This window comes from Entamoeba histolytica, genomic scaffold (genome assembly GCF_000208925.1).
Source record: "Entamoeba histolytica HM-1:IMSS scf_1104750518587 genomic scaffold, whole genome shotgun sequence".
NCBI lineage: Eukaryota > Evosea > Mastigamoebida > Endamoebidae > Entamoeba > Entamoeba histolytica.
In genome coordinates this window covers 1612-16292 of record NW_001914860.1, presented here as the reverse complement: position 1 = coordinate 16292, position 14681 = coordinate 1612, and the positions used below count along the sequence as shown (strand labels likewise).

The 14681-nt window shown below is 23.2% G+C and overlaps 8 protein-coding genes across 8 annotated transcripts; 5 read left to right on the top strand and 3 right to left on the bottom strand.

The window, feature by feature from the left end:
- Positions 1–64: 64 nt before the first annotated feature.
- Positions 65–1552, top strand: EHI_151240 (0ligosaccharide translocation protein RFT1, putative; the record flags this gene model as incomplete). The annotated part of the gene is made up of 1 exon (XM_652336.1): positions 65–1552. The coding sequence occupies one exon, from the start codon at positions 65–67 to the stop codon at positions 1550–1552; it is 1488 nt and encodes a 495-aa protein (XP_657428.1).
- A 76-nt stretch (positions 1553–1628) lies between these two features.
- Positions 1629–2370, top strand: EHI_151230 (PQ loop repeat protein; the record flags this gene model as incomplete). The annotated part of the gene is made up of 2 exons (XM_652335.2): positions 1629–2244; positions 2300–2370. 2 exons carry the CDS (start codon positions 1629–1631, stop codon positions 2368–2370), a joined length of 687 nt encoding a protein of 228 aa, XP_657427.2.
- Positions 2371–3688: 1318 nt separating this feature from the next.
- On the bottom strand, positions 3689–5968 carry EHI_151220 (uncharacterized protein; the record flags this gene model as incomplete). Its single annotated transcript, XM_652334.2, has 1 exon — positions 3689–5968. One exon carries the CDS (start codon positions 5966–5968, stop codon positions 3689–3691), a length of 2280 nt encoding a protein of 759 aa, XP_657426.2.
- A 133-nt stretch (positions 5969–6101) lies between these two features.
- Positions 6102–7233, top strand: EHI_151210 (TBC domain containing protein; the record flags this gene model as incomplete). Its single annotated transcript, XM_001913315.1, has 2 exons — positions 6102–6240; positions 6332–7233. The coding sequence occupies 2 exons, from the start codon at positions 6102–6104 to the stop codon at positions 7231–7233; spliced, it is 1041 nt and encodes a 346-aa protein (XP_001913350.1).
- A 91-nt stretch (positions 7234–7324) lies between these two features.
- EHI_151200 (uncharacterized protein) lies at positions 7325–8647 on the bottom strand (the record flags this gene model as incomplete). The annotated part of the gene is made up of 1 exon (XM_652332.1): positions 7325–8647. One exon carries the CDS (start codon positions 8645–8647, stop codon positions 7325–7327), a length of 1323 nt encoding a protein of 440 aa, XP_657424.1.
- Positions 8648–8802: 155 nt separating this feature from the next.
- EHI_151190 (DEAD/DEAH box helicase, putative) lies at positions 8803–10302 on the top strand (the record flags this gene model as incomplete). Its single annotated transcript, XM_652331.2, has 1 exon — positions 8803–10302. One exon carries the CDS (start codon positions 8803–8805, stop codon positions 10300–10302), a length of 1500 nt encoding a protein of 499 aa, XP_657423.2.
- A 46-nt stretch (positions 10303–10348) lies between these two features.
- Positions 10349–12037, bottom strand: EHI_151180 (calcineurin catalytic subunit A, putative; the record flags this gene model as incomplete). The annotated part of the gene is made up of 1 exon (XM_652330.1): positions 10349–12037. One exon carries the CDS (start codon positions 12035–12037, stop codon positions 10349–10351), a length of 1689 nt encoding a protein of 562 aa, XP_657422.1.
- Positions 12038–12149: 112 nt separating this feature from the next.
- On the top strand, positions 12150–12809 carry EHI_151170 (uncharacterized protein; the record flags this gene model as incomplete). The annotated part of the gene is made up of 1 exon (XM_652329.1): positions 12150–12809. One exon carries the CDS (start codon positions 12150–12152, stop codon positions 12807–12809), a length of 660 nt encoding a protein of 219 aa, XP_657421.1.
- Between the last annotated feature and the right edge of the window lie 1872 nt (positions 12810–14681).

Sequence of the window (14681 nt, the reverse complement as noted above, 5' to 3'; positions counted from 1 at the left end):
TTCACTTAACGATACTTTATTTTTTTTTTAATAAAAAAAAAAACTTAAAAAAGGATAATTAATAATGAATTGTCCTCAACAAACTGTAGGTGGAGCTTTACGTGGAATTGCATCATCTGTTCTTTTTCAATTATTACAAAGGTCAATAACATTTATTTCTAATGTAATAGTTATTAGATCTGTTGGTGAAGAAGTAACAGGATTTTTTCATGTTCATCTTCAATTATTAATGAATATAGTTTATTTTCTTTCAAGAGAATTTTCCAGAAGAACAATTATGAGAAAATATACAGATAATTTATCAAAAGGAATATCCTTTAGTTTAATTACTATTATTGTTGGATTAATTATCAATATAATTGCACTTCCTATTCTTTATTATCAAGCACCTGAAATGAAATATGCATTACTTTCTTATTGCATACATTCAATAGGATTATTTTTAGAACTTATTCAAGAACCATATCTAGTTTATATGCTTTTAACACAAAAACATATATTTAGAATTTATTGTGAATTACCAAGTATTTTTATTAGAATGATATTACAAGCAATATTAATTTCATTATATCCAAAATATGCATTAATTATTCAACCAACATTATTTGCATTATCTTCATTAACAATTTTTATTTCTTATCATCATTCAATTAAACTCCCTCAAATTGATATTCAAATGATTTCATTTAAATCATTAAAATCACATTCAGATAATTTATGGCTTTTTGGAAGACAAACTATTCAAAAGTTTTTACTTCAAGAAGGTGAAAAAGCAGTTCTTATTGTAACAACAACATTAACAATTCAAGGAATATTTAGTGTTATTTCAAATATTTCATCATTAGTTGTTAGATTCTTATTTTTACCAATAGAAGATGTTAGTTATTCTTTATTTTCTAAAATTCGTCAAAATAAAGATGAATTACTTAATGCATTTTGTTCATTTTTAAAAATAATTCTTCATTTATCATTACTTATTCTTGTTTTTGGTCCTCCTTATTCAAAAGCTCTTCTTGACTTTTTATATAAAAATGAAGAATTTACAAATAATTCTTATTTACTTATTATTGCATTTATTACTATAAGTACTATAGCTATTAATGGAATATCAGAATCATTTTTCCATGCAACAGCAACAGATGAACAATTAAATACATCAAATAATTTGATGTTTCTTTTTTCTATTATCTATGTTTCTTTATGTATTGTATTATCTAAATTATTTGGTCCTTCAGGTTTATTTATTTCTAATATAATTTCTATGATATTACGTGCATTTTATTCTCATTATAATATTTATCAATTATATGGTTATTTACCTTGGAAAAAATGTACTCCAACTAAACTTACTTTAGTATCTTTATTTGTAGTTTTTGGAATTAATACTTATATTTCATATATCTTTTCAACCCAATCATTTATTTGTTTGATTCTAGGTGTATGTTTAGGATTTATTGAATTACTAGTTATTTGGCTTTGTGACAAACCATTCATAACATCACTTAAAATGTTTTGGAATGAAAGAAAATCATCTTCTCCTTATGATAATTGATCTTTTTATAAAAGAACTTTTAAATATTTATAATTTGATGTTTACTTTATTCATCACTTATTTTATAAATATTTTGATGATTGTTATGCCTATTCTTCCTTATACTCAATTTTTCATATCTCACAATAATCAACAACAATTTAAATCATTTAGTATTGGAACTTGTTATATTTTATTAATAAGTAATGTTCTCAGAATTGGTTTTTATATTGGAGAACCTTTTGAAATCTCTTTATTGATTCAAAGTATCTTTATTATTATTACAATGTTAATTTTAATATTTTTATCATCTAAACTACTTCATAACTTGATATACTCAAAAGTTATAACTACATTTCTTCTATTTACAACCATTGTTATCTTTATTTCTTTTGTCACAAGAAAAATTAATCTTATTGTTCAATGTATTGGTGGATTATCAACTACAATTGAAATTCTTCTTGCCTTTCCTCAAATACTTAAAAATTATAAAACAAAAAATGCAGAAGGATTACCACTTTCTACTATTGGTGGTTGGATTATAGGTGATTTCTTCAAAACAATTTATTTTATTGAACTTAATGTTCCATTACAATTTGTATGTTGTGGTGTCTTTCAATTAATTTGCGATGGTATTCTTGTTTCTCAAATATTAGTATATTCTCCTTTTATTTTTGAAAAACAATGTTTTATACCTTTAAAACAATTGTTCAGTTTGTTTTTATCTCAATTTTTTATGTTATGGAATTAATTGTTAATGAATTTTAGAAAAAGGAATAATAACAACGAATGATGAACAAGAAGAAGATTATAATGGATTGTTGATTAATGATAATTGATATTTACAAAAATATTTAAATTAATTAAATTAATTAAAAGTATAATCATTATTATTAATCCTATACTAATAAATAATAATGAAGATGAATCATCATAAACACAGTCTTATCTTAAATGAGTCAAATATCTACATTTCTTCACAAACATTACAATGAGTTGAATTACATTCTAGACAATATGTAAAATAATCTTTACATGAAATACATGAAGTTGATAGTATTAAAACATAATTATTTTCACATTAAATATATCCAATTGTTTGTTTTTCATAAATTAAATAATGAAGAATAACTGTTTCTGAAGAAATACAAATAGTATCTGTTGAATGAACATATCTTTTCTTACATAATTTACCATTCATATTTATCATAATAACATTCAGAAGAATTTGTTATTAGAAAAGAACATTTTGAACATGTTTTTTTTATCAATTAATGTTAAATCTTTGGAATATAATAAACCTATACTTTCATTTGTATCTGAATCAATTCCATAACTATCACAATTTTCAATTCCATAATTTAGATAACATATATTCTCATTTATTTGAATTAAATGATATCCTTATGAACATTCTATACATGTTGTACTCTATTACTACAACTAATACAACCAGATATTGTATTCCATTCAATACAATGATAATTCTTTAATATTTGTGAAGTAATATACATTTTATAATACAAAGGATTATTTCTTTTATTATTGTTTAGATTTACAAATTGTTGTTCTCATGTATCATCACAACTAGAACATCCAAGTGTCTATAAATTGGATGGAAGTTATTTAACATATAATGATGAAATTAAACATGTAATTTCAAATGAAATATATGTTAATACATAATCTCCATTGTTCATTTGAGTAGTTATTTGAATTGAATATTTTTAATGAACAAGAATCACATTGGTGCAATAGAGAATCACATCCAATTTGATCATCACAGTCAATACATGTCCCTTAACATCCAACAAATAATATTTGGTTTTCATTTTTTTCAATTCTACAAAATCCTAGATAACATTGTAAACAACCAGCTTTATTGTCTAAAATTGTACCAAACATAAATCTAAGTTCACATTTAATACAATCATTATTATTTGAATCAATACAATGATTAGGTACTTAGTGAAAATGTAATAATTAGAATGAACAAAATGACAAATATCATTAGAAGAATTGAATAAGAATAAAATGATAAAACAAAAAAAGGAAAAGGAGAGAAATGAGAAAATGGTTTGTTATGACATTTTTAATAATTATAAATAATAAATAAACTAATAAAAAAAGAAATGAATAAAAATTTCAAAATTTAAATTAATCTAATGAAAGAGCATTAATTTGTTCTTCATATTCTTTTGGATCAAGTGAAGAATATGAAATGACAAATTGAGCGATTTTCTTAGACTGTGTTTGTAATGCTGATTTGAAAATAGCATTAATTGGGAAGAATGTACTTAAATATTTAATACCATCTATTTTACCTTGTTCATCAAAATTAAATAAATCCTTCAAAACTATAGCAAAATCAATTGGTTGTAATAAAAGGTAAGTAGCAAGGTATGTTGTAACAAAATCACAAGGGAAATGTGAATCAACAAGATATTTTCTAATTGCTAATGCAATTGTTTTTGTTTGTTCTGTATGATCTTCAAATGAATGTTCAATATAATATGAATAAGGTGGATCAAGAATACCATTTTCTAATGATAATAAAAATGCATTTACATGATCAGCACGTCCAATTTGAGTAATAATGAGTGGAATATCATCAACAATTTGATTAAAAGCATAATCTCTAATAAAATTATAATTAACTTTATGTCTTCTTACAACTTCAAATGTTTGTTTATAGTCTTTCTTTTTAAGTAACTCAGTAATAATATCAAGAATAACACCTCTTGGATGAATAACTTCAAGATTTCCCCTTGGCATTTGGAAGATAAGTTTTGTATCATTTGGTACATAACTAATAATACTTGAACCACGTTCAATAGACCTAATGAAAATTGAATGTTGTTTTGTATTAATTGCATGAAGTGTATGTTTTAATGTAGTATAGAAAATATAATCATTAGAAATCAAATATGAATTAACATTTTCACCTATTTCAGTATTATTATCATAGAGTTTATGACCAAATAATGCAAAAGAATGAATTTTATTATTGAATTGAACTATAGAATATTCAGGCATGAATTGAGATAAAGATAATTCTGAATTAATAACATAATCATTAGGAGTAGTTTTTTGAGAAGTAATAATTGTTCCATTAAATAATTGGAAATATAATGTTTCATTAAGTTGAGTAAGAGAATGGAGTTGTGATGGGAGATTTGTAAATTCAATTTTATTATTAACACCATTATTAATATTAACAATGACTGATGTTTGATTTGTAGAATCAATAATAAATAATTCTAATGAAGAAAGTAAACAAATATTTGTTGGATAATCAACAGGACATTTTATTTCATTAATTTTATTAACTTGATTATCAATATATTTTAAAATATGAATAGTATTAAATAAATCAATAATAATAATATAAGGTTCATTATTAATTATTTTAGAATAAATATATTGAGTTGATTGAATTGGAATAGAAATATGACATAAAGGAGGTGGCATAATTCCTTTATTTAAATCTGTTAAAGAAACATCATTATATGTGTGTGGATGAATAATTATATTATATGTTGGGTCATTTGTAGAACAAATAGGTAATAAGAAATTAAATGTTAAATGTTCATTAGTAGATGTAATAATATGAAATTTCATTGGATTAACTTCATCCCAAAAAGCAGTTCGTATTAATGATAAAGATTTACTATATTTTGGAATTAATTTACCATAACAATAACAAGAGATAATAAGAATATCATGAAGAGGTGTTGAAACTATTTGTAAAAGTAATTGAGATGTTGAATTCCATGATAAAAGTTTTGAATGATATTCATTTGGTTGATTAAATGTTTTATAAATATTACAATTTTCTTCAATAAAATTTAAAATATTATCAGTTGCTACAGTAATAAATTCATTAGATGGTCTAATTGACATACATTGTGGATTAGAAATTGTTACTCTATTTCTAATATTAAAAACAGTTGATAATACAATCATTTCAGTTGTAGTTAAAACAACAACATATTGAGTATTACTTGAAAAGGAAACATCAATAACATCTCTAATAGAAAAAGAATTAAGAAGAGAAAATTCAGGAGTATACATTAATAATTCTGATGAACTTATTAATAAAATAAAATTACAATCATCACTTAATTTAATTCGTTTAATTCCTTCTTTATTTATTTTTAATGTTGCTGTACCATTAACAATTGAAGATTCATAAACACCTTTTTCATTAATAAATAATAATTTTGAAGTATCTGCATTATAAACAATATCATAAATATTATCAGGAAGATTTTGGATAGTTAATTTTGTTAATGTACCATTTGTTTTATAAGAATAAATAAATGGATCTTGATAGAAATAAACTTCATTATCATCAGTATTTAAATTGGATATTGTTTTAATGGATGAAAGACCAATGTCTTTTTTTTCAATGGAATGAACGTGTAAATGAAACATGGAATAGAAGAAAAATAAGTTAGTTCAATAACAACCCTTTTTTCTTCTTTGAGTTTTTTTTTTGGTTGTTGAAAAAACAAATTTCAAAGAGAATAGGAAGAAAAAACTAAAAAGAATCACCATACAAAAAATGATGAAAAGACTTACTCATTCAAGACTAACTAAAAGTTTTGATTATTGTCTAACCTTAAAAACAAAATCTATTGAAGAACAAGAAATGGTACATCTTCAACAATTCATTGATATATTATCAAAGGATTTTGTAAATAAAAGTTTGTTATGATGAAGAATATTTTATAAAAATTTGTTAATTATTTAAAAAGAAACGAAAAGAGAAGAAAAAAAGTGATTGAGATGTTTTAGGACAATTATCAAAGTTATCAAAAAATGGGATTGCAAAACAAGTAAGAGGAAAAGTATGGAAAATACTTATTGGATATATTCCATGTGAAAGTAATAAACAAAAAGAAAATTTACATAATAAAAGAAAAGATTATTTACTTATGACAAATAAATTACTTGAAGGAGGATTAACATTAAATGAAGAAAAATGTGAAGAACAAATTATTAAAGATTTGAATAGATTAACACGAGATATACCATTTTTATTTCATAATAAAATCCAACAATTAATGAAAAGATTATTATTAACATATGCAATTAAACATCCAGCATCAGGATATGTACAAGGAATGAGTGATATGGTAGTACCATTTTTAGTAGTATATATTGATGAATATTATTTTGGAAGTTATGAACAAAAAGTAATTGATATGTTTAGTCAAACTGAATTAGATGAATTAGAAGCAGATGTTTATTGGAGTTTTTGTTGGATATTACAATCTATTCAAAGTCATTATACATATGACCAACCAGGAATTCATCATGAATTAAAAGAATTAGAAATGTTAACAAAAAAATATAATAAAAGAGTTGATGAACATTTTAAACAATTAAATATGCAATATATTCAATTTGCATTTAGATGGTTTAATTGTTGTTTAATTAGAGAATTTCCTATAAATTTATCATTAATATTATGGGATGGTTATATCTCAGAACCAAATGGAAATGGATTTGAAGAATTAAATTTATATTGTTGTTGTTCTTTATTAGAAATATTTAGTACTACTATTTTACAAAAAGACTTTGCTGAATTAATTGTATTTTTACAAAATTTACCAACTAAAAATTGGACAAAGAATGATATTCAACAATTATTACTTAAAGCATATGCTATCTATACAATGGAACACTTAGAATAACATTTAGAATAAGAAAAAAAAAATAACTATTTTATTTAATTTTTATATTCAATTTAAAAATACTAAAAAAGTAACAAAAAAAAAAAATGAATTAAATTTGTGTTAAATCAGGAATTCTTATTTTTTGTAATTCAGTTAAGACATTCAATGGAATGTTTGTTGGTAATGATGGTTTTGTAAATGTATCAATAGTATAATTAGGTAATGTAGCAAAAGGAGATGGATCTATGATTTGAGGTCTTTCACTGACTTTTTCAACATCAAGCATTGCTCTATATGTTGGATTTTTTGGATCAAGTTCATGTGCACGTTTAAATGAACTTGCAGCATCATCCCTTTGATTATGGAAAATATATAAAGATCCCATATTAAACCATACTTCAGGTAATTGTGGTGTTAAACTAATAGCTTTAAAATAAGCTTTAATAGCTTCACTATATTGTTCAGTATGATAATATAAATTACCAATAGAACACCAATATAAAGGATTATTATGATCAAGTTGTAATGCTTGATGAAATGCATCAAATGCATTTTGTTGATGTTTACTATCAGCAAGAATTCTTCCATAAACATAAAGACCAAGAACATTTGTTGGATCTTTTTGAATTACTCCAAATACAATTTGATAAGGGAATTCTTCTTCAAAATGAAACACTTCATTAACACTTGGATTCATTACAATTAAATGAGTTAACCATCCTAATAAAATATAAACAAATGGTGGTTCATTTTCGTTAATAAGAGAAATTGCTTTTTCATGAGCATCTTTACCAATTTCAATTGAATCAGTTAATTGGAATAATTGAACTAATTGACAAAGAATATCTTGTTGAGTCATTCCTTCTGGTGGATTATTCCAACATTCACTTGTTAATATTTCAAAACATTCTTCATATTGTGCATGTTGTTTATAAATCATTGCCATTTTAAAATGAAGTTCTGCTGCATTTTCTGGATAACTTCTTTCTAAAACTCTTTTATAATATGCTTCTGCTTGTTCAAATAATCCTGCTTTTTCATATAAACAACCTAATTGAAACCATAATTTAGGTTCTTGTTTAATGAATCTATTTGCATTTTTTAAACAACTATGTGCTTTATTTAATTCTTGTAATGCAAGAAAACATTCTCCAAGATTCATCCAAGCAATTCCATCTTCTGCATTAATTTTTAAATATTTATCATAACTAAATACTGCATTAATATATTGTTTTTTTAATTTATAAATATGTGCTAAATGTGAAAGTGCTTCAAGATTAGATGGATTATGATTTAATGCTGTAACATAACAACGAATCGCTTCATCATATAATTCTTCATTTTCATTAAGAATACCAATAGTGAACCACAATTTACCATTTGATAATTTAAGTTGTTCTGAAATATTTTCATTTTGTGTAAAACAATCCATTTGTTATATAAAAGTGAAATATTGAGATGAACTTCAAAATAACTTTAATTGTTGTTCTTTTTTGTTTTTTCATTTACTTATTCAACCCTAAGGGTTTTCTTCTTTTTATCTTTTTTAAAAAATGAAAATTAAAAAAGGAAGTGTTAAAAAGAGTAATGATTAGTGATTTTGAACATTTTCAACCAAGTTTAAGAAAAGAAACACTTGACACAATCAAAGAATTTGGGTTTAGTAAACCTACTGAAGTACAAAAGGTTGTAATCCCAGCATTTTTAGATAGAAAAGATGTTATTGTTCAAAGTCAAACAGGAAGTGGTAAAACATTATCTTTTTTAATTCCATTATTTGAAATTATTAAAAGAGAAAGAGAAAGTATTGAAAAAAAAGAAGTATATGGTATTATTATTTCACCTACTAGAGAATTAGCACATCAAATTTATGATATTGCTAAAATATTTTGTAAACATTTTAATATGACAATTGGATTATTAACAGGAGGAATTGATATTTCTACATTAGAAGAAGAAATGAAAAAAGGAGCTAATATTGTTGTAGGAACTGCAGGAAGAATTGAAGAAGTAATTGTAAATAAATTATTTGAATTAGAATGGAATAATGTAGAAGTATTAATATTAGATGAAGGAGATAGAATGATTGAAATGGGATTTTCACAATCTATGACACGTATTATTTGTCATTTACCAAAACAACGACGTACTGGATTATTTAGTGCTACAATGCCAAAAGAATTAAATAAATTTGTTATTGCAGGATGTAGAAATCCATATAAAATACAAATATCAAATGATAATACATTAACACCAATTTCACTTGCAAATGAATATTGTATTGTTCCATATGAAATAAAGATGCAAACATTGATAAGAGTATTAAAAGAAAGTAAAGATAAAAAAATAGTTGTATTTGTATTAACATGTGATCAAGTAGATTATATATATAATATAATTAAAATTTTACATCAAGAAGGATATTTAAAAGAGAAAGAAATATATTCAATTCATGGAAAAGTAAAACAAGTAAATAGAGATAAAGTTATTAAAAAATTTGAAGAGAGTTGTGAAGCTATATTAATATGTACAGATGTGTTAGCAAGAGGAATGGATTTTGATAATATTAATTATATTATTCAATATGACCCACCACAAGATCCTAAAACATATATTCATAGAGTTGGAAGAACAGCTCGAATGGGAAGTATTGGACATTCATTAATATTTCTTGGACCATTAGAAAAAAGTTTTATTTTATTAATGGAAAAGAAAAATGTAAAAATTATTGAAAGAACAATTGAAAGAAATGAAGAAGAAGAAAAAGAATATTTCAATAAAATTAGAGAAATATGTTGTAAAAATCGTACTGTATTTAAAAAATCACAAAATGCATTTGTATCTTTTTGTAAAGGATATGGAGAACATCAATGTAAATATATTTTTGCTATTAAAAAGTTAGTTTATAATGAAGTGGCTAAAGGAATGTGTTTAGTTAAAATGCCAAAAATTCAAGAAGTAAAAAGAATGGGTATTAAATATGAAGAAGAGATGAGTATAGAAGAAAATGAAATACCATTTGCAGATGAACGATTAGAACAACAACGACAAGAAAGAGGTAAAAAAAGAAAAGAAAAAGGAGTATAAATTAAAAGAAGGAAATTTTAATAAATGATTGTCATTTTAAATGATTTTATTTCTTTTGATGGGGTTTAAATGTTTTAGATGATTGTCTTTTCATTTGAGAAAGATTTGATTGTTGATGAGAAGATGATGAAACAGGTTGATTTGAAACAGGTATTTTTTTAGAAGAATGATCAAGTAAGAAAGATTGATCATGTTGTAAACGTTGTAATAAAGCAGGAGATGATGCACCTCTTCTTAATAATCCAGTATGATTTGATTGTTTTGATGCAATCATTTCTGGTGTTGGGAATTGTTCATTTTGTTTATCAAGTTGTAATGCTTTTTCAAATTTAGTCATATTTTTATGATATGAGTTTGATAAAATAGCTCGATATTTTTCTTGATTTTCTCGTATTTTTTGTGATTTAGCAAAAAGTTGTTGAGTTTTTTGTTTTAAACGTGCATCTGCTGCAACATCTTCAATTGTTTGTTGTTTTTTATCTTTAATAGAAATAACTAAATCTTGTAAAATTCTAACACAATGTTCTAATAAATATGGAAGTGAAAAACTAAATCCATCTTGAAATTCTGGAAGTTGGAATGGATGATCTTTCCATAAGAATGTTTTAATATCAAATGGTGAATTTGAAATTGATAATAATGCTCCTTGATTATTATATTGATCACAATAATTTGGTGCTGAAAAAATAGTAAAACATAATGGAAGAGGACGATCAATTGTTAAAAATGTATGTTCAAAATATCCATCATCTTGAACTTGATGACCACGAACAATACTAGCAAGATTATTTCTTTGTAAAAATGGTTCTAATGCTCCTCTTCCATAAAAATATGATGTATGTCTCATTGTATTTTCACAAAATGTAATTTTACTCCATTCATATCGTGAAATTCCTTCCCATTCTGGATCATCTGGATCCCATTCATTAATAGGGTCTGACCATAATAAATCTGTTAATGGTCCTTGTCCTGGTGGTTCCATAAATCTATTAATATTATTAATATCAGTTAATGTATTAATATCAGGACCAATTCCTCCATGCATACAAAGTACTCTTCCATTAATATTTCCTTCAATTAATGCAGATAATGGTAATGAATCAAATAATGTTAAAAATTCATTATATATTTTCATATTGTATTTGTTATTACATTCTAATAAAAATGTCATATATTCACACATTAATCTTGTTTCATGATTTCCTCTTAACATAAAAACACGTTCAGGATAACATATTTTATGTGCTAATAAGTAAAATAATACTTCTGCTGAATAATCTCCTCTATCAACATAATCCCCTAAAAATAAGTATTGTGTTTTATTTGGACTTCCTAACATATCCATAACATTTAACATATCATAAAATTGTCCATGAATATCTCCTAATATTACTACTGGTGCATATACTGTTAATAAATTCGCTTCTTTCTTAAATATATCTCTTGCTTGTTTAATAAGTGCAATAGCAGCTTCTTGTGTTAATTTACCTTGTCTTATTAAGTGTTGTCGAAATAAAGGTAAATTAGGAAGATGATTTTTTCCTGAAAATAACATGTTCATTGGTAAATATCTATCTTCAGGCATAATAACATTTTCAAGTCGATTCTCAAATGGTGGGTGTGGTGAAATTTCATATTTACCTTCTTTAATTAAATGTCTAATCTGTGATATTGATTTGCATGGTGTAGATGAGCAAACACTTTCTGGTCTTGGAGGGAGTTTAATCTTTTGCATTACTTTTAATTCTTTTTTTTTTTCTTTATTTTTTCAATTTCTTTTTTTTTTTGAAAAAGTGAAGAGTTTTAACTTTCAGAAATAATAAAAAAATAAACAGAGAGAAAACATTATGATTAAAACTGGTGTATTTGAGTTGTTTTCAATTTCTTTAATAGACCATAATGAAATAGAAGTATTCAGCATTCCTGGTTCAGGAGAAATTCAATTTATGAACCAATTAATATCAAATATTCTTGAATTAAATGAACAAACTATTGTTTATTTTATTAATATAATACCTCAATTTGATTTATATGATTTATCAAACAGAATTCATAACGAAGAAAAGTTGAAAAGAGTTAAAATATATGAATGTTATCATTCATATGATGAATTAGTGGCAATACTAAAATTAATGGAATTTATAAAAGATTATGGGGTTGTAATAATTAATTCAATTACAACTGAGTATAGAAAATTATTTAATATTTCATTTGATCATTTTTACTCTTCAATTCATAATTTAGTCAAAAAGAATCCTATTATTTATTTTAGACAAAACCAACCTACAAAAGCTGAATTACATTATTTTAAAAATTCATTAATTGGTTTTTATTCTTTAATTAATTCAACATACAACATTGATACTTATTCAAAAACTCATCGCTTTATAATTGAGTCATTATTAATTGATGGTGAATATCAACAAGTGTTAAGACTTTATGGAACAAAACAAGTATATTCATTTGAATGTTCTCAACATGACTTTAAAATTATTTGGAAATATTAAAATTCAACTAATTTAGTATTAATAGATTTGTTTTTTTTTTTTTTTTATTATTATTATTCTTTGTTTAATGAAGATGAGTCTTGTCTTTGATTCTTTTTTTTTAGAAACTCTTCAGAGTTTATTTTTTGTTGTTGTAGAATTAGTATTTCATTACATTCATCACATTTTTAATCATAACTTTTTTAATTTCTTTAATAATGTCATTTTTTTATGTCTTTTTTTAATTATTTAATTACTTTAATGTCTTCTTCATTTACTAACTCATTTATTAAAAATGGTATTAGATTTATTCTATCATATGTTGTTTTATCTATTTTATTTATTCTATTTCTTATTTATTTGTATATATCTCTTGTAAATTCATAGATTTTGTAAGAAAATAACACACAAAGTCATAGAGTAAAACTATTCTTCAATTCTTCAAATTGTTATCGAATAATGATGTTATTATTGGTAAAAACAAATAACTTCTGGTGTAATTGTAATAGTAGTATTGTTATTAATCATATGAAACAAAGAATAAGAGAAAATTATTTATTTTAATGATATTATATAAAATTAGATGATGAAATGAATTAGAAAGTTATTTTTGTACAATATAATAAATGATTATTCATATTATGAAAGTGTTGAATAGTAATGGTTATTGAATTTAGATGAGATAAATAATAAAGTTATTGACATTTCTCAAATTAAATTATCATTGAAATATATATATGGTAATGGTTAATACTCTTTTATAAATAAGTAAATAATTTAAATAAAGAAGATTAAATGTATAGAAATATGAAATAAGACTAAATCAAAAGAGATAAATTATAAAAGAATAAATTAATAAAATGGATGATAGTTATGAAAATATAAACTCATCACCAAATATATCAAAACAACGAATAACATGAAAGTTGATGAAGAAAATAACGATGGTGTTAAACAATTGACATCTCAAAACAATAAAACACAAATAAACAAATATTATTATTTAGAAGTGGTATTTCTTCTCTTTTATTTTACTCATTTATTGTTTTAAAATAATTTCAAATGATTAAATATATTTAAGTAATTAATAATTATTATTGATTATTTCTTTCTATAATTGTCATTCTTTTTCATTGTATTTATCATTAAATATTGTTGATATAATTTGGGTTTATGAATTAAATTATTGAAGAAGATGAATGAAATGTCATGAAATAAAGTAATTGTAAACAAATATTCATATCAATAAGTATGTGATTGTTTAATGAATGATTTTTCATTCCTTTGTTTGTTATGTATTTATTTTTAATCAAAATTATATCATTAAATTTTTTTTTAATCTTTTCTTCTTTTTCAGTACTGTTTATAGTCATTCTTCTGATATTCTTCAGTTTTTTCTTAATATTTATTTACACAAACATTTATAAAAACAAAGTTGTTCTAAATGATGTTATTGTTAGTGTGATATTAATTTATTTTAATGAGTTAAATTAATGAATGGAATTATGTCTATTTCAATAACAGATGAATGAAGATTAATTGTTGTTAATGAATAACAATATGTAAAATAACAAATTTCAAGTAATTTAACTTCTATTAATATTGTACTTTCATATTTATATTTCATGATTTGGTATGTTTAAACATGTTGAATAATTAATATCATATTATGTATTTAAATATTATTCAATCATTAAATGTTTCAATTATACGATACAATCTTCTTAAATAATGAATAAAATGAAATGAATTAAAATGAAAGTGATTCATATTTCATTGAAAATATTCTAACTCCGAATTCTAAATTATACAGTTATTAATGTCATTAAAATACATAAACATTATTTTATTCTATCATTATTTTTATTATTGACTCTTTGTTGTATTTTCTAT